Here is a 27,909-nt window from a genome sequence, read left to right as displayed (position 1 = left end):
TCCTGAAGTCCAGGGTTGTGAGCTTGTTTTTCACCTTCCTCCCTGCCCTTGGGATCTTGAACTCCACCATCTGGTGGTCACTGCAGCCAAGGCTGCCTTTGATCTTCACTTTCCCACTGAGCCCCTCCTTGTTGGTGAGTATGAGGTCCAGCAGAGCACCTCTCCTAGTTGGCTCCTCTATCACTTGGAGTAGGGAGTTATCATCAACGCACTCCAGGAACCTCCTGACCTGCTTATGTCCTACTGTGTTATTATCATTATTATTTTGCAGATACTACTATCTAAATTTGTGCTGTATATTGAACCTGTTATGCAATGTGTTTTATTCTGTTGACATCGGCTGACTTCTGTGCATGGGGACAGGGCTTGGGACTTAGGACTGGACCCTTTCTACTATATTTTTATTATGCGGGCTGTAGCTAAGATTCCTGTTTCATTTTAAGCCATCACTGCCACTATCGGAGACATCAGATGGCCTACAACTGGTAAGGAAAACAGTGGACAAAATGTTCAGGAAAAAGAAAGATTCTTTTTCTAGAATTCACAATAAAGTCACCTCTAACATATTTAAAGACCCTCCACATCCCTTTCCACACTGCCTGTTGGTTATATATAATAATGCTATTATAGGTTGGGTTTTGTATATCTGGTGACACAGTGCAGGAATGTAAAACGCAGAAATAAGGGACTGTTGAAGCAGCTTGAAGACTTTTCTTGAAAATTTGTTCTTTCTACTCAGAAATCTGCAATTAAGCTTCAAAGAAGCTTTAAAAAATTATTCTTTAGTGAAGGCAAGAGACACTCAAATGACCAAATGCAAGCACTGAAAACAATTAAAAATAAAAACTGGAAATCGGAGTCTGAAGTATGACTGAAAGCATACAGACAAAATAAAGAATCAGCGTTATATGAAGAGAACAGTTTGGTTTCTCAGCAAGCAACAGCCTTGAGCTTAGACAGCTCCACGCAGGCATATATAACCCAGCCTGGGGTAACATCATGACGTCCTGCTGGTGTGGGATGTCTTGAAAAACATGAGCCAGAATCCACACACTGTAATAATGTTTACTGTCCATTTCAAAACCTCTTGCTCTCTAGACAAAATAAGACTGTTTTTATGAACTTTTGCTGCTCCTTCATTTATTAGAATACACTTAACTTAGGGAGCTTGCTAAATTCCAAGTTTTCTCTCTGATTATTTACCAAGAATGGCTACAACATACATTTCTTCTAACAGACACACAAATCACGTTTGCAGAGTGCACACTAAGACTTTCCACATGTCATCAGTAAACTCTAGTTAGCAGAAACTTAGATTTTCTGGGCCAGTAAGAATGAGCATTTATGTTTTGCAGCAGCTTCCCTATTAGATATTTTCTGGGGTGCTCAGTGTAAGTCTGGAAGTCAACTTTCTGAAAGACAGATTAGTTGGTAATTTAAGATGCTTTAAATTGCACTCCTAGAAATTAGGGCATCTAAAAGGTGTTTTTCAGTTCCAAAAACATTTTCTTCCATTTTTGCACAAGGAGTGTACAGACATTTAGTGCCAATACTATCCCCTATTAATTTCTTAGCTGGTATTGATTTAAGCAAGGGCCCAGACTTTCAGTTAGTGTGAACTGGCACACTTTGGAAATTTTAGACAGAAAACTTGAATGCATAGAATAATTTCAGAAGAATAATCTTGAATTCCTAAGGAAGTTTTCAAGTCTATAACATTTTCCCCCAAAATATTACAGAATTTGTCTGTATTAAAAGATAAAACAAATACAGCTTGACCAGAGGCCTAGATTAGGTCTGACAACGACTTGTTTTGAATCCTAAGTACCCAGTCTATTTCTGTACACACATATCATGTTTTCCCTTACCATCTCTTCTCAGAGCCAAAACAGAAATCATGCTGCATGTGGATACTTGGTCACATGTAGGCATGCCAAACTCTCAGACAAATACAGATGAATCAGGAATCAGGAACTCCTTCTTTCCAAGGTGGGAAAAGGCTTATGTGTTATGGAAATGTTGACACTTTGTGAATGAGGAAAACAATCCGTCTTCAGTGAGTTCAGACATAATGAGGGGAAGAGGTCCATGGAACAGCAAATAATATTTCTCATTGTATTGTGTTCAGTCGCAAGGTGATCTTTAAATACTGTGTCCCCGAGTAAAATAGGAATGCCGTGCCATTGTATTGCTGCCCAGTTTTCATAAATAGGCTACTTCTAAAAAGTCAACACCTACAACTGCCATACTTCTGACAGAAAGTAATTTGTCTGAGCTATGTTTATACCTCTTTCACACCTTTCTTAAACGAAATAATTTCCATTTATGTTTGCTAGTAGCTTTGTGTTTATGTCATGCAGCATATGTAACCCAGGCTCTTACTATGTCTAGACTTAGTTCAAATGCTCACAGCCTGTTTGCTTGGAAACTAAATGATAATGATACGCTACCTTGCTCGTTGTCCTACCCACATTGTATCTTTAGTGCAGAACTGCACTGAAGTTCCTTCCAGAACTAGGGTCAGTTCTCACCAGTATTCTGTCAAGGAAAAGAAATTATATGAGTTTAATACTTAACAGAAAACTGATATTCTCAAAAATCTTGCTGTTCACAGAATGGGCAGTGGTACATCTTTATCTATTAGCAGAACAGAACCTGAACTGGAGAAACCACACTGTCACATCAAAGGTGGCTCATAACCCATGGTAGCTCAAACTTTATAGATTTGGTTTTGACATTATTCTTCTAGGTGCTGCCTGTTATGTTACACGAAATGATACTCATATAACAAAGCCTATCTTTTTTTTTGGTAAAAATTATCAGAAATCTAATCTGTACCCAGGTAATACAAACCTGACTTACGACGATAAGTCACTTCTAGCTAGTCATCTTCCTTTCCCACCACAAAAACTTTCAGTCATAAAGCTTTCCAGATCAGGACAGAGATTGTTTCCCTGTCCATCAGAAGAATATGACATACCAGAAAAACCAACCACAAGCACTACATTAAAAATGCAGAGTTTTTTGAGTTTATTTGCTGGGTTTGCTTGTTTGGGGTTGACTGGTTTGGGGTTTTTTGCCCCTCTATTTCTGTTGCTAGCCGGACAAACAGGTTGCATACGGAGATTCTTCTTTGCTCCCAAAGCAGAACTTCTTTTTTCCATTTCACGGACTGTAACACTACTCTACTAGGCGATGGGAAATTTTCTCTCTGAGTCAAGGTTCAGAAAAGGTCTGGAACTGTTGGAGAGTGAATGAACATAGGTGGCAGCACTGCCTCGCCCTGGAGGTTACATTATCGCTCACCCCCAGCGGTATCCATGCAGGCAACCTTTCACCTAGATAATTTTTGTTCCAAAATTATAGACAGGAGAGACCATAAAATATAATTTGCCATGAGACAACCAAGTATTCTTTGCGGAACGGAGTGAAACAAATATTATTAAAAAGTATTTTAACATAAGGTTCTGTGATATTCTAGGAATATTTTTGCAAGTAAACAGGAAAATAAACAAAAGTAAAAATCACTCTTTTACCCTTTTTTTTTTTTTAAGCCATATCTTTTCTAGCAATAGTATCAAAAATAAAACAAATTAAATATGTCTTAAGCTCTGGAAGGTCTTGAATTTAGGATTGTAGTATTCAGGGACCATTCCTAAACCAGCACAAAGAGGGGGATCAGCTATGTGTGTGTCCTCTCCTCTAATCTTCTTAAAAAGGCAGTCAGGCCATCTTCCAGAGTCATTCTTTGTGACAATCTGTTCAGATTCCTTTTTCTTCTGATCATTTTGGATACCATTCTACAATGAGAGGTGCCTTCATTGACTCGGATCTTCAGACCGGATGTCTGCAGGCAGTAGCAAATGGTGGCATTGGGTTGTTCTCTCCAGATGTCGACTAACTGGGCAGAAAGCTCACAGTCTTGATTTAGGAACTAACACAAAAGGCCAGAGTGGGGCGTGAAAAACTTCCAAAGAATTTTGTGTAGCGTAGAGATAGAGGCTGTTGCTATAGGACACATAATTTATGCAATTCTTTGAAGGGCCATAAGGACTTTTTCCCATGTTTCACCAAGTCTTACTGTTTGGATTGAGGTGGCCTACATCTGATTCTCTGCTCAGTACCCAGTTTCAGAATGTATGGTAATACAGGCCACAGAGTTAAACCTGTAAAACATCTAGGGAGTTTTCTAAACATCTATACATCACTGAGTCATGGAAAACAACATTGTTCAAACTGATCACAAGAGCATCTACCCAAAGGCTGAGGGAGTAAGGAAAGTAAAGACGTTTTGACCTGAACAACGCAGGAGGCTTGTGTGCCTTGCTAGGAATAAAGTGTGCAGCACTTACAATCCACGTCTCATCTTCTGACTAGTCTTGTTTTGAGTATGGGCCTTAAATTGACTTTCTCTTCCAGTTCCTCTCCCTTCCCCATACAAAAAAAACCAGTAAGGCCATCTCTCCTCAGTCATTAGTCATCCATAGTCATTAGCTATGAGGTGCCGAAGCATAATAGCAACAACTAATCAGAGACCTTTATATCACAGTAGTATGAATCCTAAAAAGGCCTTGATAGGACTACTGCATGGGATATCTGTCCTAGAAGGAGTCTATACTGTATAAACACAACTGGAATGGTTTAGTGAAGCTATCTAACATGTCATGCGTGTCTAGTGTGGGAAGCTCACATGAGCTATCTAACGGAACACTGTGGCCATGGCCCCCACAGCTGACTGAAAATAAGAAGGAGGCTCTCTTCACTGAGATCCTGCATAAAGCAATATTCAGTGTGTTGCAGATTTCCACGCAGAGCTCCATCCTGCTTTTCTAATATTTTCTTACTGCTTAGTACAGGACATCTGGAGAAGAGACAGGCAACACTGCTGTGTCATTCAGCAGGTCCAGAGTTAGGTGTCGCCTGCTTCCCTCCTGATCTCAGAGTGCGCTTGGATGTTGGTGCACACAGGGGGTATTCATCAGTTCATCCTGCTCTCCTGCCCCCTGGTTCCTGGCACCAGATCTCCCTGATGGTCTCTTTCAATTCAGGTATCCTGTGCTTCCTTCCTCTGACAGTCCATGACCAGTGATGGACATGATGCACAGAAAAGGATTTCAAAACAAGAATATGAATGTCTGTTTTATTTTTCCTTGCTGTAAAGGCAGCCTAGGTCATTGTCTTCCTCAAGTTAGACAGTCATAAGAAAAAAATTTTCAACTACTAAGTTAATCTATGTATAATATAGGAAGCTGATGAAGGGCCAAATCAGACTCCAAAATACTTTTCTGAAAGTTTTTTAAAATGATTGAAAAATGTAAAATATGAAGCCTAAAACTGACTTTTTCCATTCAGGGAGTCTTTTGCCCTCTCCTGTCTTACAGAGGTTTGATCCTGTTCCCACTGAAGACTACAGCTGAAATGGCTGGAAACATTTAACTGAATGCAGTGGACATTGGATTAGGACTTCATTCAGAGTCATTCACACGCTATCCAGTAACTGGAAATAACACATTCCCAAGAGGGAAGTCTCAGCAAGACTTCCCTCTTGCTGAGAAGTTAACCCATCATTTCAAGCATGTCCCAGTGATCCTCTCTAATATGTCACATTGCAATACCTATGCATAATGCTTAATACTAATTAGCTGGCAAGAAAATTCCATACCATCCTGCTGAAAATTGTCCACTTTACTTGTACGTGAACTCGTCAGTTGTTATCTGAACTCTGATGAGTACAGAACATTACAGCAAGCTCTTCAGCAATGCAGTAGATAGTGAACACACCAAGCCTGTCCTTTCCTGTAAACAACTTCTCCTTAACCTATTTTCAGACACACAGCTGTCAGATCCCCAAATACTTTAAAAAGCATTTGAAAGTCTGGGTTGAACACTGCTAGCAACAGCTCAGCTTCCCAGTCGTAACATGGAATAAATCTGTTCTGCAAGCATAAAAACTTTCTTTTAGGCCAAATCAAGGCTACGTAGCAAATACACACAGCAGTTGGGATCAGACAGTCCATACACTTCTACTAGAACTGGGAAACACATCCTTTTGACCATGCTGTAAACAGTGTATCAGACATAAAAATAATTAAAAAAAAAAACATTCAAAAATTAATAACTTTCCTAATGGAAAAAAATGGAAGAACAAGGCAATCATGTATTTCAAACACTAGTCAAGATGCTCAGTGTACTTCTGGAAAACATGTTTATTAAAATTAAAAGGGTGGGATAGGATGGACAGAGAGGGTCCTTTCCAAAGGGAGCTGTGGAAAAAATGATTCAACTAATAAGAGTACCAGGGAATTGGTTAGAGGTTATTTACATCAAGGAAAGTAATGCGTTTCTGGCTCTGGTCTGGCTCCCCCTTCAGCATTTCCCAGCATCTAGCACACCCAGGCAATGTTTGTGTCATGGGACATACCCAATGGCATGCTACTGCCTTTTTGGTCCCTTATCAAGATGATGAGCAACACTTAAAATGCCACCCTCAGCATGCTGTGGCAATCGGCACGCCTGTACAACTGTGAGAGATGCTGCTAAGGGGAGTTAAAAGGTCACCTGCATAGCTAATGCATTTGAAATGTTGCCCGCCATATGCTGATGTAATGCCAGGAACGATGATGCTAAAGCGTTAACCGTATCGTGCAAGCTCATCAATACCAGTATGAATTTGATAATGCTGACAGGAGTTTAGATGACGTTAACACAAGCAACAAAGAGCATCCAGAAAGATACTCAGAAGTAGGGAAGAAAACAAGGCACACAGTCCTTATCACAGCACTGAAAAAAGAATCAGGAGAAAAAGCTGTGCATGATCTGTATCTGTGCCTTTATCTGCTCCTTTGAAATGTTGCAATGCATTTCTTTACCATAGAGGGGAAAGTTAATGAAAGAGGTAGTGAATGGATGGAAATAACCTGAAGTGATTTATGTTCAGATGAGTGTGGTGAGTCACGACTCCCTCGAGCAGGAGCATTTAGTCTCTGAGGTATATAAATAACATACTTGGAAAACTGCAAGTTGCAGGTTGTAGCCTTGTTTTATTTGGCTGTCCTAACTTTAACTGGGGTTCAATAGATCCAATTTTTCAATTTCAGACCATTAGAGAGAAGAAGAAAAGGAGGTTGTAATTTTTTTGTCTTGACTACCTCATGATCTTTTCAGCACATAAAGGTCACCTACAGCAGATATCAATAATCACACTCTTTACAGTTTCCTTAAAGTTCATCATTTTAGAGAACCACTTCACAGGTTACTAAACCAAGCCAAATTACTGCTCAGCAAGAGTGAATTGGTGCCTTTCCTATATAATTTTATGTGTTCCCTCTGGGTCTTCTCTACTCCAAGGCATTCAAGCATTTGGCACAAGATTTGAAACATGAACTGACTGTAAAGGGCTAGAATTATCTGGATGTTTCAAAAGTACAATTTTAGATAGATTTCTCCAGGGATGGTTAAATGGGGCACATGTACCCTTTGTATTTGAAAGAGAAAATTCTGGGAGTCAAAATGCTGTAATTTGTCTCTTTGAATGACTTGGAGTGGAAATTTATCCCACATTTTCACCTGTACAGTTAAATTCAGGATATTGGTCAGACCTAACACCTAATTTTTCAAGGTGATATGGGTTCACAACTCTGTCTGAAGTCTCTCAGAGCTGCAGGGTCTCACAGCCTTTATTAAGCAGCCAACACTGAGTCACACAAAATTAGAGTGCTTTTCCAAATGCAGTCCACCACTCCTTCAAGTCTTTCTCATGGGAAGTGCAGATACCGTTATCTATTTACTGTATTTCACAAGAAGAGCCAAAAGTGTAATGACTAAGATTCTTCAATGGTAAACGTGATATAAGTGTCTTTATTAGTTTGCTTTTACAAAATCTCTGATTTCTCCCAAGGCCTTAAAGAAGGTGACTTTCAGTAAAAATCACATCCCAACTAGGATTCTCAGCACTGATTTAAATCCACCAAGGATTTTACTTTTAACTCAAATGCTTACAATTTAAAGACTCTGTGTTTCCATATATGAGAGGAGATTAGCATATACATCTCTTGATGTGCACACTGTAAGACAGCCCAAAATACCCATAGAAATAAATACAGGTATCCTTGTTCACTTCAGCGTGGCAACACCCATGCAATATAGGTTTAAGTATCTTACTCAAATTATTATCCTGGTCTTGCTAGAACTACATATGCATTTCCGAATTCCAGGCTGCTTTTTTGATAACTTCCTTATCACTGTTTCTTAAGCTTCAGCATACAGGGAGCTGCAAATAAGGAATGAGTTTTCAGGCTTCCACACAGCGTATCTGGAATGGAAAGCAGAGGGAAAACCGGTGCTCCAGCAGCTATGCTGGAGGAAAACACTCTCAGCACTCGCTGAAAGCTAGCAAGGTCTCTTGTGGTGGTTACCGAGTTTTCTCTTGGCTAGAGTATCTTCTGATGGTTTATAGTAGATTTGTTGCTTGATCTGAATATTAAAATTTCATAACATTTCTCCAGTACTGAATGAACCAGAGAGTAAGCTTGTATTTCTTTCTGGGAATAGGAAGTCCCTAAATATCTAACCCTAGTTAAATATGTATTAATAATGACTAGCCATGAAATGGAAGACTTGACAATTCACACTTCAACAGTAGTTGTGTGAGTGTGTAAGAGGAAATTACAATGTTTCCCGTCAGGTGTAAATGGAGATCTTACACATTTCAATGAATCTAATTTTGTGCAGTGAAAAGCTGTCTTGTTAATAACAGAACTTTTTCCATCTAAATTTATAATTCAATTGGAGTCACAGGAGACATTTTTAATTTCCATTTCACAGACTGTATCCTACTATTAGTACGTTAAAACATTTTCTTTCAAAAAAGAAAGCTTTGTGAAACCAATGCCTGGAAACATATTGTTGATTATTTATACCCAGGTATTGTGTGTCAGATAGTAGGGAATCAAGATTTGTATTTGCTCATATTTTGAACTTTTTAAAAATAGGTAAATATGTCAGTTAAAACTCTACTTTCTTCATTCAGTATTTTTGAATGTCTAGGGTCTTGTCCCATGTAGAAACTAAATAATATGTATGTTCGTGAATGCTTGCACATAAACATAACCACCACAGTTCACTTAGAATATTGCTGTAATTTCAATGAGTGAAATGAAGAAATATTAGACTACCATGGGTTTGTATGTCACTTCAGGTAGACTGAAATCTTGGAAACCAAATACCAGCATAGCTCTGATGATTTTATTTTTCAGTTCAGTGACTACTAAATGAGCACTGTGTTGAAAAATTAATTTGGAAATGTCAATGTGGATAGAGTAATAAAGTAAATATTAAAAGAATTACAGTAAAAAGAAAATATACTAATACTGCATAGTGAAACTCCACTAGACCGCTAGAGTCTATTATACCGCAAGATTAAAACAATTCCACAAATAATGGAGAGCTTACCTTGTTTATGCTGTTCTTAATGTTCCAGCAACGTTGCATTGATGATTTACCCATAATTAGATACGTGTTAGTCATATGACACAAAAATATTGTTGTACTTATTCGGACGCAATGGCAAACAATCTTAATTGTGCAGTGGAACATGTTCTATTGTACTGTTTTTTTAACAGGACTATTTTAATACAAATTTTCATATTTAACTACAGCTATTATGGCTTAGCCTGTGGTTATACATTTCATCAAATAAGAAAACTCCCGTAGGCTTACTGTGTGGTTACCTTCTGTAGAGTACCTTATGGAAACTCAATCTTTATGAGATCAGCTTATTAATATATGTGAATTCACACTTCAGTAATAATAGTCACACCATTACAACCAGGAAACAAACTTCCCTTGGGTAATTCGAAACACCAGGGGGAAGCGGCATTCCAGTAATACCATAAATTCGGCATCTCTTTTGAAAGGGTGGCTGGATAACACCATGGCGAGTCCTCTCTAGATGATGTCTCTTCTCTTATCTCACTATTTCCTAGGCTAAATTTCTCATTCAACTTCCTACATCAGACACTAAAAGAAAATAAATTCTTCCTGACCTGATGAAAGAGATGCTGAGAGGGAAAACTGGAGAAACAGAGTGCTTTCTAAGATCAACCTCAGACAAAATAACCTGGAGTAACAGTTCAAGGCTATTGTTCTGAGCAGAAACTCAAGCCACAACATCCACTTTACCAAGCGTCCTGCTACTGTCAACAGTATCAAGCACAGCTAATTTAAAACAACGAGCAAAACCACCTCATCTTTACCCAGAGTGGTCCACGCTTAAAAAGAAAAGCAGTCTGTGTATGAGTTCAAAGACCATGACTAGTGTAAGGGTTACAGGTGAAGCAAGAGCTCCTTCTTCTCAGGGTACTGTGTTTCTTAAGATGTCTAATCCCAAACATTTAAATTGATCCATCTTGTTCCACTAACTCCTTTCCCATATTCCTACAGAAAAATGCAGCTATTTTCTGATTCTGCTGAAACATATTTAGGCCTTAAAAGTGGCGTTCTTTTGGTAACATTCACTTTTTTCTGACTTCCCACAAGTTATCCACCTTTCCCCAGGTGCTCTTCTCCAGAGCAGGGCTGTTCACAGTAAAGGCAGCCGTGGCCCAGGGTGGCAGCTGTCCTGATGATACCTTTCCGCTTTTTTTCCCTCTGCGTCAGCAGCTCTCATAAAGGATGGCACATGCTCTTCCACAAGAATTGCTACGGTAGCCAGCCCAGGCTGCAGAAGGACATTTCTTCATTCTAGCTGTATGCTTTAGATCTGTGCCAGCCCACACTGAGAGCTCACCTCTATTTCATCTGCAACGGTGTACTGGGCCGAAGATTGCTATTCTCCTACATGCTAAACAGCCTCCTTAATTCAACTTGTTCTAGTGGCAAGCATTTCAAGATAAACACTTTTGAGTGATATTTCATCACAGTTTGAGTCCTAGCTTTTTCCCTGAAGGGTACAGCTATATCCCACCCTGCTGTCTCTACGCTCCCAGTGTCGAGACAGCTAATCTCGTGCAAGCCTCTCGTTATGTTTTTGGAAAAGCAATTCTTAAACCAGCGATCTGTTCTCCTTTTCCCTCATCATTTTAAAGCAGTTAACGCACAGTTTCAGATGTGGATAACAAAGGCAGCGAAAGGAGGAAAAAGGCTGTCTCCTGTTGGGGTGTGCTGGGTTGCCATGCACATCCCGGTGTTTACATCTCCAAGCCGGCTGCCAGCCAGCCGCAGCTCCGGCAGTAAAACGATCCAACTACTGTACTCTTGACTTTTGCAAACTATGAGCGGCCGGGAGGGAGACTGCGCAAGCGCTGGGGCAGCTGCAGGACCTTTCCCTCACTGAACCGGCAGCGGGGCTGGGCACGCCAGCCTGTTTGTGTGCTGCTCCACGACCTTTCACCTACTTCGGCTATTTTGGCCGCGCCGGGAGCCCTCGGCGGCTCGACAGCTCCTGCGGCTGCAGCGTCGGGTGATAGAAAGATGAGAACGGGAAGATATGATCCTTGTTTGTAATGTTATTTCTGTCTTTTTTTTCCGTGCAAAGGGCCACATAAATATTTAGAAAACAGGCGTGTTAGTAGATTAAAGTATCAACCCAGTTGCATAAAGGCAGACCCATCTGAGCGCTTTGCCCACGGCACTGCTGGAAATGTCACAAAGTGCTGCGAATACAGATCAAGCCCTTTGGTCATCAGACCATTCCTTCTGCTTACATTCAAAACTTTCTAGTGCTATCATTAATTTCCACCCTGACTTACTGCTCCTCCTGGGTCATCATTTACTGTTCCTTACAAAAGCTGAATTAAAAGTTGCCTTTGTCCCGAGTAGAAAATGTTAGTCTGGTTTCCCAAGAGAAAAAAACTTCAATAATGTCGCCTGTTCACGTGTTTGCCAAACCATCCCTCCTAACCACTTCAACCAAATTTGAATAGATTATCAACTTCCTACAAACTTTGTAGAAACCGGCAGGTGGTTTAGGGAGGAGATATTCAAATTTTAGTCCACATTGAGGAAAAGGCAGGGGAAACTCAGACAAGATTCATTCTATTAGACAGCAGCAATCCCACCAGTTGTAATCACACGTATCCTGGTGGGTCAGGAGAGGGCACACACCCCAGCACTGCATATTGTGTCGCCAGTGCTTGCTGGCAGGTGGGTTAGGAAGAAAAGCCTCGCATTTGTGTCACCATGGAGAAAAAGGGAGGACAAAGTCAGCCAAGACACTTTCTATTAGACATCAGCAATATGGCCAGTTATCACATTATTCTGGCCAGCCAGGAACATGGCTCTGACCTAAGTACAGCATGTTGTGTCTCCAGCAGTGGGGAGCTCATAAGGAACATCGAGGAGGGAGACAGCTAACTGCAATGGATAGCATTTAGGGGAGAAATGTACAGGAATCCAGGCTTCATTCGCTCCACTCTTCTGTTGTGCAAAAAAGCAGAATGTTAACACAGCTCCATTTTCTTAAGGATAGTCAGCAAACCATTACTGTGACTGAGCAACTGAAAGCGTTGTTACTGCCTTTTCAAAACTTGCCCCAGGGCAGTTCAGAAGAGGAAAGTCAAAATATTAAAGCAGCAGCAATGAGACCCATCTGATGAATGCTGCAGTTCAGAATCTGGCAGTGTCCTTCACCATCAACATGCTGTTCTCCGAAACCTGCACTTATAACTGTCACGTGCACTGGGACTTCAGGAGGAGGGGGGAAATGGTGGTTTGGAGAGGAAGTAAAGTGAGAACACACAGTACTGCAGTCAGGATGGAGCGTGGAGTGATTTGAAGTGGTTACAATTTTCACCGCCTAGTTTTCACATGCAGCTTGGCTGACAACAAATCCTCATGTATCGTTACCTTTGTGCCTAAAACTTAGCCGAGTTGCCCAATATTCAGGACATCCTTAACAATTATTTCCCAGATATACCATTTATTTTTACAGGAATGGAAAGTTATAGATATTGTTCAGAACCTACCGAAATACATAACCCATCATACAAAGAGTGAGAAGCAAACCTGCATGATGAAGACAACACACTTCTTCCAGAGGCTCAGTGGAGTAATAAAACTGTTAGTTGTCAAGCTGCAGATGTGTAAAATTCTTGTAGAAGTTTGTTTTGATGTGAAAAGCATCCAGGTTTTGAGTTACTGGAGCCTTACCCTTTTAATAATTGGGGAAGGCAACACGCTTCCTATATTTCCTGCAACTACGATTGTACTGTTTGTTCAGAGCTAAACTGAACATGTAAGATTTTTGTTCATCCCTTACTGCATATAACTACCATGAAATCTATGAGAAAACAAGTTGCTGTAAAGAAAAGGAATGTAAACAACCGGAATTATTCCTAGTAGACTTTTTCCCTATTCAGAACAGAATATGTGAAACGACTACTCACAAAGGTTGTTCAAGTTACTTATATTAATCAGGGTCAGCACACCAGCAGATTAAAATAAAGTATCTCAATAAGAACAGAAATAGTGACCTTATAAATGAGAATAACTGCCTAGTGTGGAGGACTTTCTTGACTCAGATTTTATTGCAAAGTGTCAGTCTTGAGATTCTTGCTTGCCATTGATTAGTGGCTTCAGGAAGAACACGGAAAAACCCCAAATCTATCCTATTCATGTTCCACAATTTAAACAAATTTGTGTGATATTTTTACTTTTGTGAGGCATCTGCAACTTGCAGGTAAACAAAGCTAAAACAGTCAAAAGCAAACCCTAACACCTATTCTCGAATTTTCAACTTCTGGCAAGTGCAGGAAAAACCAAAACGGTTACATTTGTTATTATTAGTTGTCTTCATTTTGCTTCATTTCACATTTCATATGCCAACATTCAATCACTGTGGTAAAACGTAATATATCCGATGGAACAATAACAGAGTAACTCTCCCAATAAAATAATAAAACAGGGAGCAATAAAATAATAAAACAGAATGTACAGTGGGAATAGATAAGTAAGCAGGGATAAGAGATATGACTAGGAAGACAATAAGATAAAGTTCAAGAAAATAACTAATGATAAGCTGAAGTGTTCTCAGCTTATTAAACATTAAAATGTGAATTTTTCAGGAATGTATCTTCCTTCCCATTAAAAAGAGCTTATATATGTTTCTGTGTGTAGGAACATATAAAAACTGGGTTAAGGAATTATATGTAAGTATTAAGGCTATATTCTTTTGTATCATTTTATTGCTGTGTGGCCCTGCTGTTACCGAGCAGGATTTAGGATGGCAGAAAGACCTTTGCTGACGTTAACCCCATTCTTCAACACCTTACTCAAAGCCTGACTTTAGCGAAGTGGACTCGGAAGCTTGGGAAAAAGCCAGGCCGTGCTGGAGAGCAAAGTTTCCTCTCCGGCAAAGAGGAAAGGTGTGCAGGCTTTTCCCAGCTCAGCCGGCCACCTCTGAGGTCAGCTGTAGACAAGAGTAAATAAGGGCCGCATGGCGATTTGGGACCGGTGCGTCACCAAACCAGCTGTCCGCGGGTATTTGGTCACTACTAATCCAGGTCACAGCCATGACCTACATGTCGAGCACCCAGAACCCTCTGGCGAGGATCCAGTTTTGCTCCCTTCGCACCTCCACGTAGCCTCTGCGCCGACCCCGGCCTTTCAGCCATTCCACCGCTTTGCGCAAAGAGGCCGTTTCCCCTTCGGTTAAGGCACCGAACACCCGCGCACCCCTCAGGGTTGGCAACACAGCTGGTGCTACGGCGGCCACCGCCTGGGGTGGGCCGGGCCAGGCCCGCTCCCCACAGCCCCGGGGACCACGCCGGCTGCCCCTAGAAGGCCGGTTCCTCCCCCTCCCCCGGCTCGGAGCAGCGGGAGGAGCGCGGTGCCCTTGGGTCCTGGCAAGGCCGCCCACGCCGCTGACATTGCCCGGACCCTGCCCGGTAAACAAGGTCACGGGAGGCGGTGTAGGGCCAACACACCTCCCCCCCCTTCCCGGCGACCTGCCCGCTGCCGGCGGGGGGACAACGGCTTGGGGGGGGTGGTGGGGGTTGACGAAAGAGGGAACCCCGCCAACGGCAGTCACGAGCCGCCCGGCACCGGGAACGTTCCGTTATGGGCGGGGCCGGCCGAAGCCCTGCCTCCCCCCCCCCCCCCCCCCCCCGCTTTCCCGGGGGTTGTAAATAGAGGCGGCATGTGAAGCCGCTCGCCACTGGCGAGGGGAACAGCGAGAGGCTTTCGGGCACCTACTGGACACCGAGCGAGCCACACACCGAGCCACCCACCCGCTTACCTGCCCCTGACTGACTGACCTGCCACCCACCCGACTGACCGCCGCCCCGGGAGCGATGAAGGCCGCCCGCATCGCCCTGCGCGCCGCCACCCCCCTGGCAGGAGCCAGCGGGGCCAGCAGCCGCCGCGGCCAGTTGCCGCTGGAAGTGGAGCAGTTCTCCCGTTTCTCCCCCTCCCCGCTCTCCATCAAGCAGCTGCTGGACTTCGGTGAGAGGCGGGACGGGCGAGGGGAGGCGAGGGTGGTGGTGGCTAGTGTGTGTGTGTGTGGCTAGTAGCCTGTCGCTGGGGGCTTGTGAATCCCGGGCTGGGGGGGGTGGGGGCGGCGAGCCCCCTGGCTGGGGGGGTCCGGAGAGAGGGGAGTGGTCCCCGCTTGTGGACCAGCCAGCCCTGGAGGTGGTCGCCCCAGGCGATGTCCCCCCGCCGGTGCCAGCCCCGGGGCCGGCCGGCCCCGGGGCTGGCACCGGCGGGGGGACATCGCCTGGGACGACCACCTCAGGCACCCACCGGGCGATGGTGCCTTGTGACTGCCTGGACCAAAGCCGAAGATAGGCTTCAGCTCTAATTCGGCGATGTTAATGGCATGGGGAGGGCTAAGAGATTAGTTAATGGGTGTTTTCGTGCTCGGAGGTACGCGGTATCGGGGAGGAGTCAATTAGTCTTGTCCTGTTGGGGAGCGAACGAGCTGTACCCAGATCCGATTGCTGCTTTGGCAGCCGGCAGACCTGTGCTCACACGACCTTTTTCAGTCGTCACCACGAAGAAGCCCGTGTTTACAAAGTGATTCTTCTAGAGGATTACAAATAAAGCCCCGTGTCTAAGTGGGAAACGTACCAATATTCCTCCCAGGAACATGCTGTCACGTAAACAACATCCAGCACAAACGCGTACATACACTTAGGACAACTGGCCGGTAACAGCATGATGATCGCAAAAGAGCGTAGCCATGAAGCCTATGGAAACACAGCAAATTGTACCCGTATCTTGAAACTCTTTTCTTTTTTACCAAACTTCTCTTCTGGATTTGTTCACAGGCTCAACTAATGGATGTGAGAGAACTTCCTTTGCGTTTTTGCGCCAGGAACTTCCTGTGAGGTTTGCAAACATACTGAAAGAAATTGATCTTCTTCCTGATAAATTGCTAGGAACCCCATCAGTGCAATTAGTAAAAAGCTGGTAAGTTAAGAGCTACTTGAATTCAGCCTGTAAAATCACATAGCTTTGACAACTTGGTTGTCACAGACTTTTTTTGAATGGTAGAAGACGATAACAAAATACACTAGAAATGCAGTTTCTTTATCAAAGCTGAATTGCAAGCTGTTACACACTGTCCTTTTCTAACATACTAAAATCACATTGAAAAACAGCATGGTTATATTGTTATTTTTAAATAGTTTTAAAAAAAACAAACCAACAAACCATGACAGTTTGGAATAGCTGGTAGAGCAAATCTCGCTTCTTACCCTTTAAGAAGGAAGACAAAAAAATGTATTCTGTTCTCACATAGCATTACAGACCCTCAGAGCTACACAGAAATGGGAAAGCAGGCTATATACTTGTTTGAGTCTCTGATGGAATTGCTGACAGAGGTTCTATTCCATAGCACATTGCCTTAGCTTGTGCACCAAGCGTTTGGAATTCAGTTGATATAATCTCTGTGGTTGACACAGTGGTTGAGTCTGATTTAACCTTGCTTTACTGGCATGGTTGCAGCATTTGCAAGAATGGCTGGCATAAAGGGTAAAAGTATTAGAGTGAGACCCAGAAACTGTTCTTAATCTAGCCAACGCTTGTGCCTTTGCAGTGTGCGTCAAGGCTGTCAGATGTTAACACAAGAGGCTCAAGTACTTAGCTTGTGCCAAAGCTGATCAGATTTGGAAAAATTTTGCTTAGGTGACTTTCTGATCAGTGTTGTCGTTTGGATCTTCTTTTGAAATACCTCTCTTCTTAAGAATAGTAAGGGGTTCCTACATACCTAAAGTGAGGGTTTAGATTCCTTTCTGGGGGGCAGGCACAAGAAAAGACTTAAAACTTCTGGGGTTCAGGCAGTCAAGAAGTATCCATCTGTGATTCTATGCTTGGATGGAACTTTGATACTTTAAAGATACTTCAGACTTCTAGCTGATTTGTTAAGAGTAATGATTTGGACAAGACAAAGTATTTTTTCTGTTCCTAGACTAATAAAAATCAAACGAATGTGTCCTTTTTCAATAGGTACATACAAAGCCTAATGGAGCTTGTTGAATTCCACCAGAAAAGCCCAGATGACCAAAAAGTCTTATCTGAGTAAGCTTTTTCATTTGTTTCTTTGAACTTTTCATCTCACATTCTGCTTTTCATAATGTAGTCAGTTTAGAATGACAGCTGTCATGAGCTTAATTTGATAACCTAGCACAAAGTGCTGTGCACAGAACAAGCTGGTTTAAATCTATGATGATGTTTAGCAATGTTACTAATAAATATGGCCCATTACAGCTCAGTTTCAAGGGCATGCTGCCCCTTGAACTGTCTTGACAGAAATAACAACAGAAACTATTTGTGATGTCACATCCCTGCCTCTTTCCAAGATGTCTTTTTCCCTTCCTCACATTCTCTTCTGCTCAAACTATTATGAATGAGTGAACAGGCAGTGAATTTGACGTGACTAATGATTACACCTTTTGTATTAAAAACATCAGACTCTTCTGGTTTAGGTCAGTGAGGAATTAATTTTAAAAGAATGAAAAAAATATACCGTGTTTTAATGTTAAGGTTGTTATGCACTTACGTGTGCTGCATCTGTATTAGATAATGACATTGTACAAAGCTTGCCTTCATGTAATCTTAGAAAAATGTTCTAAAAAGATCTTTTTTTTTGACCTAGCTTTATAGATACATTAATCAGAGTCCGAAACAGACATCATGATGTGGTTCCTACAATGGCACAAGGAGTAATTGAATACAAAGACACGTTTAAAGTAGATCCTGTCACCAATCAAAACATTCAGTATTTTTTGGATCGTTTTTACATGAGCCGCATTTCTACCCGGATGCTAATGAACCAACACAGTAAGTAGGAATTTTTACCTGAGGAAAAATGTCAGCCTGTTGAGAAACATGTTACTATAAACATTCCTTAAAAGTGTTGGAGATCTGCCTTGGATGATTTTGTGTGACACTGAAAAGTTAGAAACTGAATGTATGACTTAGAAAACAAGTTTTCCCATTACTTTCCTAAACCACAGACTGATTATAATGAGTCTTGTGTGGAATATGTAGCGATCTCGTTCCTTACATCTGAAAAGCCTTTAGATGTTGAACTACAGAAAAGCCAACATTAGTTTGCTAGCAGTAGATTGTATTTTTAACTCACAAAAGGCATAAACAACACACATTATTTTGTGACTGTACGTTGTCATCACACTGTATTAGTCTAAGTTTAAGGCTGGGGTTTCTTTTAAATAATACAGTATTTGGGATTAAATATAGTATTATTTTCATCTTAAACAGCCCTTCTTTTTGATGATAAATCTGGCTCAGGGCACCCGAGGCACATTGGAAGTATTGATCCTTGCTGTGATGTTGTTGAAGTAGTGAATGGTATGTATTCTCAGATTCTTACCATTTCTCTTCATGATCAGTATTTATATCTGATTGCAAGCAATTTGGGTAACCAACATATGTTGTATAGGATGCTGACTGTTTTTTTTTTTTATTGAAATAGCTGAAAGCAGTCTATCCAAACAAAGCTTTTATAGGACACAACTTAAAATACAAAGTAGCAGTAAAAAATGTGTTGAAATAAGGTGAAGTGACAGATGAGGTAGGAGTTAAAGTTGTCTGTGGTATTGAGATTGGCCTTACCTACTGATAGGTAACAGATGCATGTGTTCTACAGAGTTACAGATTGTACTGAAGATTTGCCCATGCTGCTGTAATTGCCTATTTGTTCAGTTTTTAATGCACACAGTGGATGCAATGTTATCATTCCTTTGAGACACAAGCTTAGTTTTTCTGTAACACCTTAGCAGTTAACAAATCTTATTTTGCTATGCATTAGAATGAATTTCTAGTGTTTGATATTATACTTCACATATTTTATTTAAATAAATATTTCAGATGCTTTTGACAGTTCCAAGATGTTGTGTGACCAGTATTACTTAACATCTCCAGAACTGAAACTTACTCAAGTGAATGGTAAGATGAGACCTTTTATGTCTACCTTCCTATCAGTAGCCAAACTGCTGCTTTTACTGAATCAAAAGACTCCTAATTCTATAGCCATAATGGTACAACCAGTTGATGTGTCGTGGGCTAGTTCCTCTTAATTTTCTGTTACAAGCACCTCATTTAATCCCCCATGTCCCTCAAATGTCATTGTATCTTTAACACTAGATTTCGTGAGGTAATACCTCTGAATTTGAGAGAAGTAAGGCTGGCCTGTACTTAAGGTAACATGAGAAGTTGCTAGAGAGGAGCTCTGTTTCTGGGGTGAGGAAGTGGGGCTGACTGAGAAACGCTGGTTCTGCTCCAAGCTGCCTGCTTGTGTCTGATCTTGGGCAGTCTCTGTAACGTCTAAAATCCTTTAATTATAAAATGGAATCAATACTTGCCTCTTTGAGTTTATTTGACGATAAACTGGATTTAAGCAAGTGGCAATTAGAATCTAAACACTGTTATGAGTGCATAAAGTTGTTTGCTCATTTTGGGGGGGGGGGGGGGCGGAACCAAAACTAAGGCTTGATTTATTTTCTTGTTTGTTTTGGCGTACAACTTATTGTAAAATTTGGATACAATACAGAAATTCCATCACCACCTTAAATCTTGCTTGTCTCTTTTCCCCTTCCTCTAGGAAAGTTTCCAGGAGAGCCAATTAACATCGTGTATGTTCCGTCTCATCTCTTTCACATGCTTTTTGAGCTCTTTAAGGTAAGTCCACATAAGCTGTTTATTTCCTTAGTAGTCTGAGCTGGAGTGTCAATATTTAAAATATCTAGCTAGATCTGAATGAAGTAAAGCTTTGCATAGGACAGTGAGACTTGCAAAGTTTTCTTACTTGGGGAAATAGCTTTGGCAGTTGGGAAAGGAATGAGTAGTTTGTAGGAGAGTATTTGGACATATTTGTGTGGTGGAAATGGGACAGGGTAGGGGAGAGAGAATAAAAGCGGGATGTGGGATTGTGACCACCGCTAGCCATCCCTTTTTAGGGATTACTGCCCTGGTGCCTCTTTTGTGGAGTGCGTGATGCATCTCGAAGTAGCCGAACTAATGTGCTGCCAACATGAGGTGCAGAATTCTGGCAGCCTTTATCAACTGCTGAACTCTTCTCCAGGTAGCTGGTGACTTTAAGGGAGTTATGTTATTTAATTTACTTTGGCTGAGTTATGTTGGGCAAGACCAGTGTAATCTTTCAAGCATAGAAGAGTCTTAGCTATGCTTAGTCACTTTTAGGTGTGAGACCTCCTCTCCTCCTCTTGCACTGAATTGCTAAGTGTGTTCTTGGAAGCTAGGCACCAATAGGAATGCCTCTGCATAATAGGCATATTATTTTTAAGGGCGTAGATCCAACACTTTCTGATTATGGTAACCTTCATTTCCATAGAATTCAATGAGGGCAACCGTTGAATTCCAAGAAAACAGTCCTTCCCTTTCCCCAATTGAAGTGACAGTCGTTCTGGGACAAGAAGACCTGGCAATTAAGGTATTTTGTTGGTCTACTACAATATGTGCTTAATGCGATCTTTATGATTACGTATGCTGCTGCAAATTCGATTAGAACTTGCAGCCTCTGACAATAGATCAAAGATACTATCCATGAGCTTTCTGTTAATTGCACTAAATAGAGGGTATCATCTAAATGAAAAATAATATGCTGCAAAACAAATGTTTGCATTTCCTACTGTTGGGTTTGTTCAAATAACAGCATTTTAAATACCATTCCTAGTATATGACTGTAGCTAACTACTCTCTCTTAACTCAGATCTCAGACAGAGGAGGTGGCGTTCCAGTAAGGAGGATTGAGCAGCTGTTTAGCTACATGTATTCCACAGCACCAAGGCCGAGGATGGATGATGGTCGAAATACCCCTCTTGTAAGACACTTTCAGTACTCGTGTTACTAATAAGGCTGCTATAAGTGTTTGGACAGATTGGTAGGTTAATAAATTACAAAACGCTATGTCCACCCTAATGCTCTATGGGTGTTACTGAGCCTCATAAATATGAATTAACACTTTCTGAAACAGACTCTTAATATCTAGCTTAGTGGACAAAAGTATGCTTTTAAAGATATAAACAAGGAACACTCTATCCTGAATCTAACCCTGTTGGGTTTTTTCTTATACTCCAATGACAGTAATTTACTTGGTCTTCACTCCCACTCAGTCTTCAAACTTACTGTAAATTGTGCTATCTTCATGGAGCACACAACTGGAGTAGGCTTAGACTATTGTTTATCCATCAGTAGCAAACTCCTTTTACTAATCACTAACCGTACTGATTACTACAGTTGTACTAGCTGTACTAGTAAAAACAAGGCAGGGAAAATACATAAATGTAAGATCTATGTGTAAAATCTTCCTCTTTCATGGGGATTTGTTTTTTCTTTTTAGTGGTTTTGATTTTTTTCAGTGGTCAGTTTCAATATTCCATATGAAACTGATCAGAGATTTCTGTTTTCTTCTAAGAGACCAGTAAGTGCAAAGGACTTTCTAATAGTTTAAAATCTCTGAACACGTTCCAGCTACTTAATTATAAGTCATAAGACCTAGTAAAAAACAAACTAATCTTGTTTTTTGCTTTATTTTTAGGCTGGCTTTGGGTATGGCTTGCCAATTTCTCGTCTGTATGCTAAATACTTTCAAGGAGATCTAAATCTCTACTCCATTTGTGGTTATGGAACAGATGCTATTATCTACCTGAAGGTATGTGTTTTGATTTGGTTAAATAAGATAGTGTTGATAACTACCATTAATGCAGTGAGGTAACCACTCATACCTTTTTAAGGTAAACAAATTCTCTGCTCACGAGTAGAAAAGCTCTCACTGTCATTAAGAAATGTCAGTGAGATTTGTAACTGGTATCTAGAATTATAAAGGTCACTCAGCTTTAACTAGTCTACTTCGATAACTACTGGTGAAAGCCCCATTAGTCTTTTAGATTGTATTAAGATTTCTTACCTACTGGTTCATGGAATACAAAGTACTGGGAGAAAGTGAAGTAACAGAAAGGCGTGAGCAACAGATCTGGTTTCTTTACTGTTGTTTCTTTACACTGACAACCAGAAAGTCTGTATAAACTAATCCTTAAAGAATCTAGTACCTGGTCCTATTCAAGCTCTGCCATATAGCCCCCATATGGCATTCAGATATCAGTAATCTTGAATGCCTGGCATGCAACATGCACTGCTGTTTTGAAGTAACTTGGAAAAAAAGGCCTACGTATTCTTTTCTACTCTTTGCAATTGCTCATGGGGAAAAAACTTCCTGTGAATTTCTTCTACTAAACCAAAACCATGGTTCTAAGTACACTGAAACACAACCAGAGAAGCAAAATTAAGAGTCACAAAAGGAAGAGACGGTCCAGCTATATACATGTTGCATTTCTATTTAATAATTTCCCAATAGAATATTAATTATTTTTTTAGCTGTAAAATATGGGGGTAGGAAAGGAACATATTTTAAAATTTCTCTGGAATTTTGTAAATGTAAGTTCATTTCTTTTCCATGGCTTCCAGAACTATCTTGAAAACAGGTTACAGAGTAATTCTAAGGCCTATAAAAAGGTGTTAATATGACTTGATGTTATGGCATCCTGCCAAATTGTCCAAAGCAAACATAGCTACTGAAGCGCATAAACTACTGCATCTACTGCCAAAACATTTGTGTAAATAACTTTATTTTGTAGTGTCACTTGCTTAACACTTGAAACATAACTGCATGATTTTTTTTTTGCAAAGTGGCATTAGTGAGGGGTAGAAACCAAGTAACTTTTTTTCTTTCTTTCTTTCTCGATTTTTAGGCCCTATCAACAGATTCAGTAGAAAAACTCCCAGTTTTTAACAAATCAGCTTCTAAACATTACCAGGCTACCTCAGAGGCGGATGACTGGTGTGTCCCAAGTAAAGGCCCAAAGAATCTCTCAAAGCAGAGTGCAGCTATGTGAAGAGAAGTTGGTATCCAGGCACCCAAGGGGATCAAGCTGGCTTCTCAAAAAAGACTAGTGTTTGGAAGTATTCCTCTACCTCCAAACAAGCAAATTCTTCAGTTTCAGGACTGGCAGAAGAGAAAGAAGATAAGGATGCTATAGCTTAGGCTGTATGCACTGAATGTGAAATCTTGCTGTGGACTTCAGGATGAGGAAAATAAGAGCGTGTAGGTCTTTAAAGAAGAGATGCGTATAGAGGAAAATCAGGCTATTTTTTTTGTCATGATCAAAGACTTGATGTGGTAGAGGTGTGCAATTTTTGAGTCCTGTTTAATGCTTGAATTCTGAATACTGATAAATGTCAGTTATGTCAGTGTATATTTTTCTCCTAGAATAGTTATCAGCTCTTCGTCTTATTAGAGAACTCCTCAGGTAGATAATATCTGTACTTTAAAGCTGTATTTATAATATTTGGAAAAGATCCACTTAACATGGCAGTCTTGTAGCAAGATCCAAACAGCATTCAAATACAGCCTGACTAGAAGGGAGGGAGCCCTGGGAGGTAGGGAGAAAGTTGTTGTGGTGGTTTTTTTTCCTTATATAAGGAAGCCCCATTTAAAAAAAAAAAAGTATTCTAGTAATAATTCTTATGTGATGCCTTGCTCTCAGTTACATTGCTAGGGTTTTTTAAGCTGTTCATGGAAAAAACTAGCTAAGTAAGGCTCCTATGCATAAGGTAACTAAGAAGGAAATCGGGATATTTTAGGAAAGTACTGGAAAGAAATGGAAAGCTACTTGGTTATAGCAGCTGTAAGGTTAGGCTACATCTAGCCTACATCCCTGCACTCCAGAAAACACATGCCAAGTCAGTCAGTTAGGACTTTCCAAGAACTGAAGTCAGACATGCAAGTTGAATGGAAAGGTTTTGGTGATATGTATTGTGTAAGCGACGTGGGGAACAACAGCATGTTTAAAACATGGTCTTGTGCTTCCTTTTTGTCGTGCTGTTAGAAGATGAGTGGCTCAATACACTAAACCAAAATCTGCCTGTCATCTTTGTCAAATTTGTATTGGACCACACTAGCTCAAAGAGATACCTGGGGATTTGGCTCCTCGAAAGCTGTGATGAGCACTGAAGGTCTGTTTGAAAGGTTTTCAGGAAGTGGTGCTGGAATTAGAATTTTATTCGAAGAACTGTTTATTGCAACAGAAAGGGCTTAGGAAATGAGAAGTTTCAAAATATGAACAGCACAGAATAACTTTTATGAACAGCAAAATAATGGGGAATTGTCACAGGAACAGTGCCAGTGGGAGAGAGCTGTTGGGAAAACATTCCATTCCCAATAAGCTTCTTACTTTCCCATCTTCTTTGTGCGTTTTCCCCCTTGTAAGCAAGGTAAACTTAATGTCAAAATAGAAGCTAAACTATTGGACATTGCCAAACTGACCAGTCAAAGTTCATCAGGGCTGTATAATATTACTTGAATTTCTTAGTAATTAGCATATTATCTTAAGCGTATATGATCCATTGCAAGTACAGTATTTAAAGCATCCTGCTCAGTCGTATGAGGTTTTTTAAAATAGACTTGTATTTGTTGGATGGAAAGCCACTCCATACTCTACTGTGAATATCAAATATTTCTTAAAAAGAAAGAGAAAGCTGGAACCACCTTTGTTTTCTAGAAGTCATGTTGGGATAGATTTCTCAATAAATAGTATTCTGACACTTCGTTTCTTTTGAAAACTAAACTTGGAAGTGTTGGTCATAACTACTGGGCATAATGGCTTCAGTACTGCATCAAGGCTGTTTTTATCCCAGTGAATAAGCTGCAGTCACCAAAGGTCACCAGATGATGCATCTGAGCTCAGCTCAGTGAATTAAATGGATAAAAAAAGTGAAATATCTCTGTTTAGAAAATGCAGATGTGAAAAAGCTGCATTCACTGCCATAACATACTTGAATATTTGTTAGTTTTTGTTTTGGTATTGAATAGAAGGTCAGAAAAACATACCTAGGTAGTCATTGTTGTCAAGAAAACACAAATTATACCTGTCTGTCTGCAGCCGGTAATGCTTGAACATGAGTTGTGTTCTCATGGCGTACTGTACGTCTCTAACAGCTGCAGCTACTCCAGGTAGGAGCTGTAACTTCTGACTCAAAGCAGCTGAAGCAAATGGGTGCTGTAAAACACATCTGCGATGTTGCTTGTGGAGAGAAGCTGTAGAGCATGCTCACGCTGCAGACAGAGGTGTGTATAGCACTTAGGGAATCCACGTGGAATCTCTGTAGTATTAAAAAAATTACTTAAGGGCTGTCTACCTAGATAATACCTTTTTCAGCATTTACTGAATTTTTACTCCTAAAAGTTGAACTGTAGTTTTAAGCCTTTTACTTGGATGTAGATGTTGATATAATTTTATAATAAAATCTTTTAAATGGTCATCTAGTATCTTTGTTTTCTTCTAAGAAGTCTAGTGCAAGCGAGGCCCTGTGTTATTTTAAGTCTTTAAATGGAGTTGAGCAAAGTAACTTTCACACTGTGTCAAATAGACATAGCAGAGGAGAGAAACACTGAAACAACGGTCTGCTTATGCGTAATGTTTCATCTGCTGAGAGTTTACACAGGGCCTAAAATCAGTGCATCACCTTATTCTTTCATCTTAGGAGAGTTTAGAATTCTTCGTCAGTGCACATTCTACCTTCTAAAATACCTAATTTTTGTTCAGGTGGAAAGAATATGAAAACTCACCACTAGTTTTATATTAAAAAAAAAAAAAAAAAAAAACAAATCTCCATCATCAAGTCTATAATTAACAATAACTTTTTTCACAGACTAAATGAAAGCCTCTCTTCCAGGTCTGTGACAATGGGACAGTTGGCTTTTAATGGCTGGTTTGTAAGAGAATAGCAGTTGTCAGACAGAACAGACTGTTCCATGATAAAACAGTTGTCTGCAATTGGTGCTTTAGTGGACTTGTGTTTGCCTGGGAATGTCCTGCATCCCCCTTAATTTTAAGAAGATAGAGTAACTGTAAAAATGTGTGCAGGTTACTTGAAAGGAGAGGTGAAAACCAGCCACACTCTGGGTATCTGGCAGAAAATCTACAAGTGACAGCCCTGTGTGCTGTTTCCGCTTCTTAACACCTCTAACTTCCCCTTCCCCCCCTTCTTTTCACCTGTAATACTGGAGAAGCAGATCAGATGGCGTAAACTTCAAGTGTTTTGCAATTACAGAAATGTACCACTCAGACAGGTATCAGTTTGTCAGGTATGTTGGAAGAAACAACCCAGAACTAAAGTACACCAGGGACTTTTAATAAACTACTACAGAAAAGAAAACCAACAAAACCCCCACTCGTTGTGTTTTCTTTTCCCATCCACCTTTACTGTCTTGCAGTCCCTGGAGACAGGACAAACCCATTTTTCCAAGCAGAAATACATATACGTGCACTCTCTACCTCAGCCACAGCAGTCTCGGGAGATGTCCACGCTGCACGTGGGATGCTGTGGATGCATCAGGAATATACCCGACTTTCTGTGCCGCCATGTGTGGAGCACGCAGCCCCATCAGGCAACGTGGTCTCCCTGCAGCACGCTTCTCCCACACCATCGATTCCAGCCAACGTCCCACGGTCCAGAAGGTGCCAGAAGTTCAAATGTTGATTTTTTGTTTTCCTTCCCCCGCACAAACCGAGTGACAGAGGCCACACATCCAGCTCCTGATTCAGCAAAGCACTGGAGGTACCAGGACTGTCTTGCTTTGAGTGCGTCAAAGGTTCACTGACATCAGCGAGTTTACTCACAGCTAAAAGGCGTTCTAGTCTCACAAGAGATAAGCAGATGTTGCAGTTCCCCCCTTTGCCCTTTGATCAGGACCTTACAAAGCCAGGTTCCTATGTCAACAGAAACCATGCCAAAGCACCCAATGTTTTCTCTTCCAGATCGTTAGCTAAAACGTGTACGCTGATTTTGTTACTGGTGCCTTGGGCACACGTCCAGATTAATCTCCCTGGAGCCTTGATAAGCAGTTGTTCGTTATCATCTTTTTCCTATCGCTTAACCAAGATTTCAAACCCACCAGACTTTGCCCTTAGGGTGCAATAATGTCCTTCCCATAGCATTATTACAAAACAAGCTTTGGTACCTTTGATAAGAAACACTACTGGACTGGAAAAATAGATATATTTTTTTTTTCCCCTTACAGTAGTGATGATGACTTGAGAGGATCAGGTTATAACCCCTGAGAATCACAGAATCACAGAGTCGTAGGAGTTGGAAGGGGCCAGTAGACATCATCTAGACCAACCCCCCCTGCTAAAGCAGGTTCACCTAGAGCAGGTTGTACAGGAAGGCATCCAGCTGGGTTTTGATTATCTCCAGAGAAGACTCCACAGCCCCTCTGGGCAGCCTACTCTTCAAAGTAAAGAAGTTTTTCCTCATGTTGAGGTGGAATTTCCTGTGTTCCAGTTTGTGCCCGTTGCCCCTTGTCCTGTCACTGGGCACCACTGAAAAGAGTCTGGCCCCATCCTCTTGACACCCACCCTTTAGATATTTATA

The 27,909-nt window shown here is 41.0% G+C and overlaps 1 protein-coding gene across 1 annotated transcript; it reads left to right on the top strand.

Moving 5' to 3' along the window:
- Positions 1-14,860: 14,860 nt before the first annotated feature.
- On the top strand, positions 14,861-25,794 carry PDK4 (pyruvate dehydrogenase kinase 4). Its single transcript, XM_074574713.1, has 11 exons — positions 14,861-15,438; positions 16,263-16,404; positions 17,443-17,514; positions 18,092-18,276; positions 18,718-18,807; positions 19,327-19,404; positions 20,060-20,136; positions 20,810-20,908; positions 21,188-21,298; positions 22,016-22,129; positions 23,226-25,794. The coding sequence occupies exons 1-11, from the start codon at positions 15,288-15,290 to the stop codon at positions 23,367-23,369; spliced, it is 1,263 nt and encodes a 420-aa protein (XP_074430814.1). The 5' UTR covers positions 14,861-15,287; the 3' UTR covers positions 23,370-25,794.
- Positions 25,795-27,909: the final 2,115 nt, after the last annotated feature.

This window comes from Larus michahellis, chromosome 2, assembly GCF_964199755.1.
Source record: "Larus michahellis chromosome 2, bLarMic1.1, whole genome shotgun sequence".
Lineage (NCBI taxonomy): Eukaryota > Metazoa > Chordata > Aves > Charadriiformes > Laridae > Larus > Larus michahellis.
Note: the sequence above shows the minus strand (reverse complement) of the source record. Positions and strands in the feature narration are given on the sequence as shown.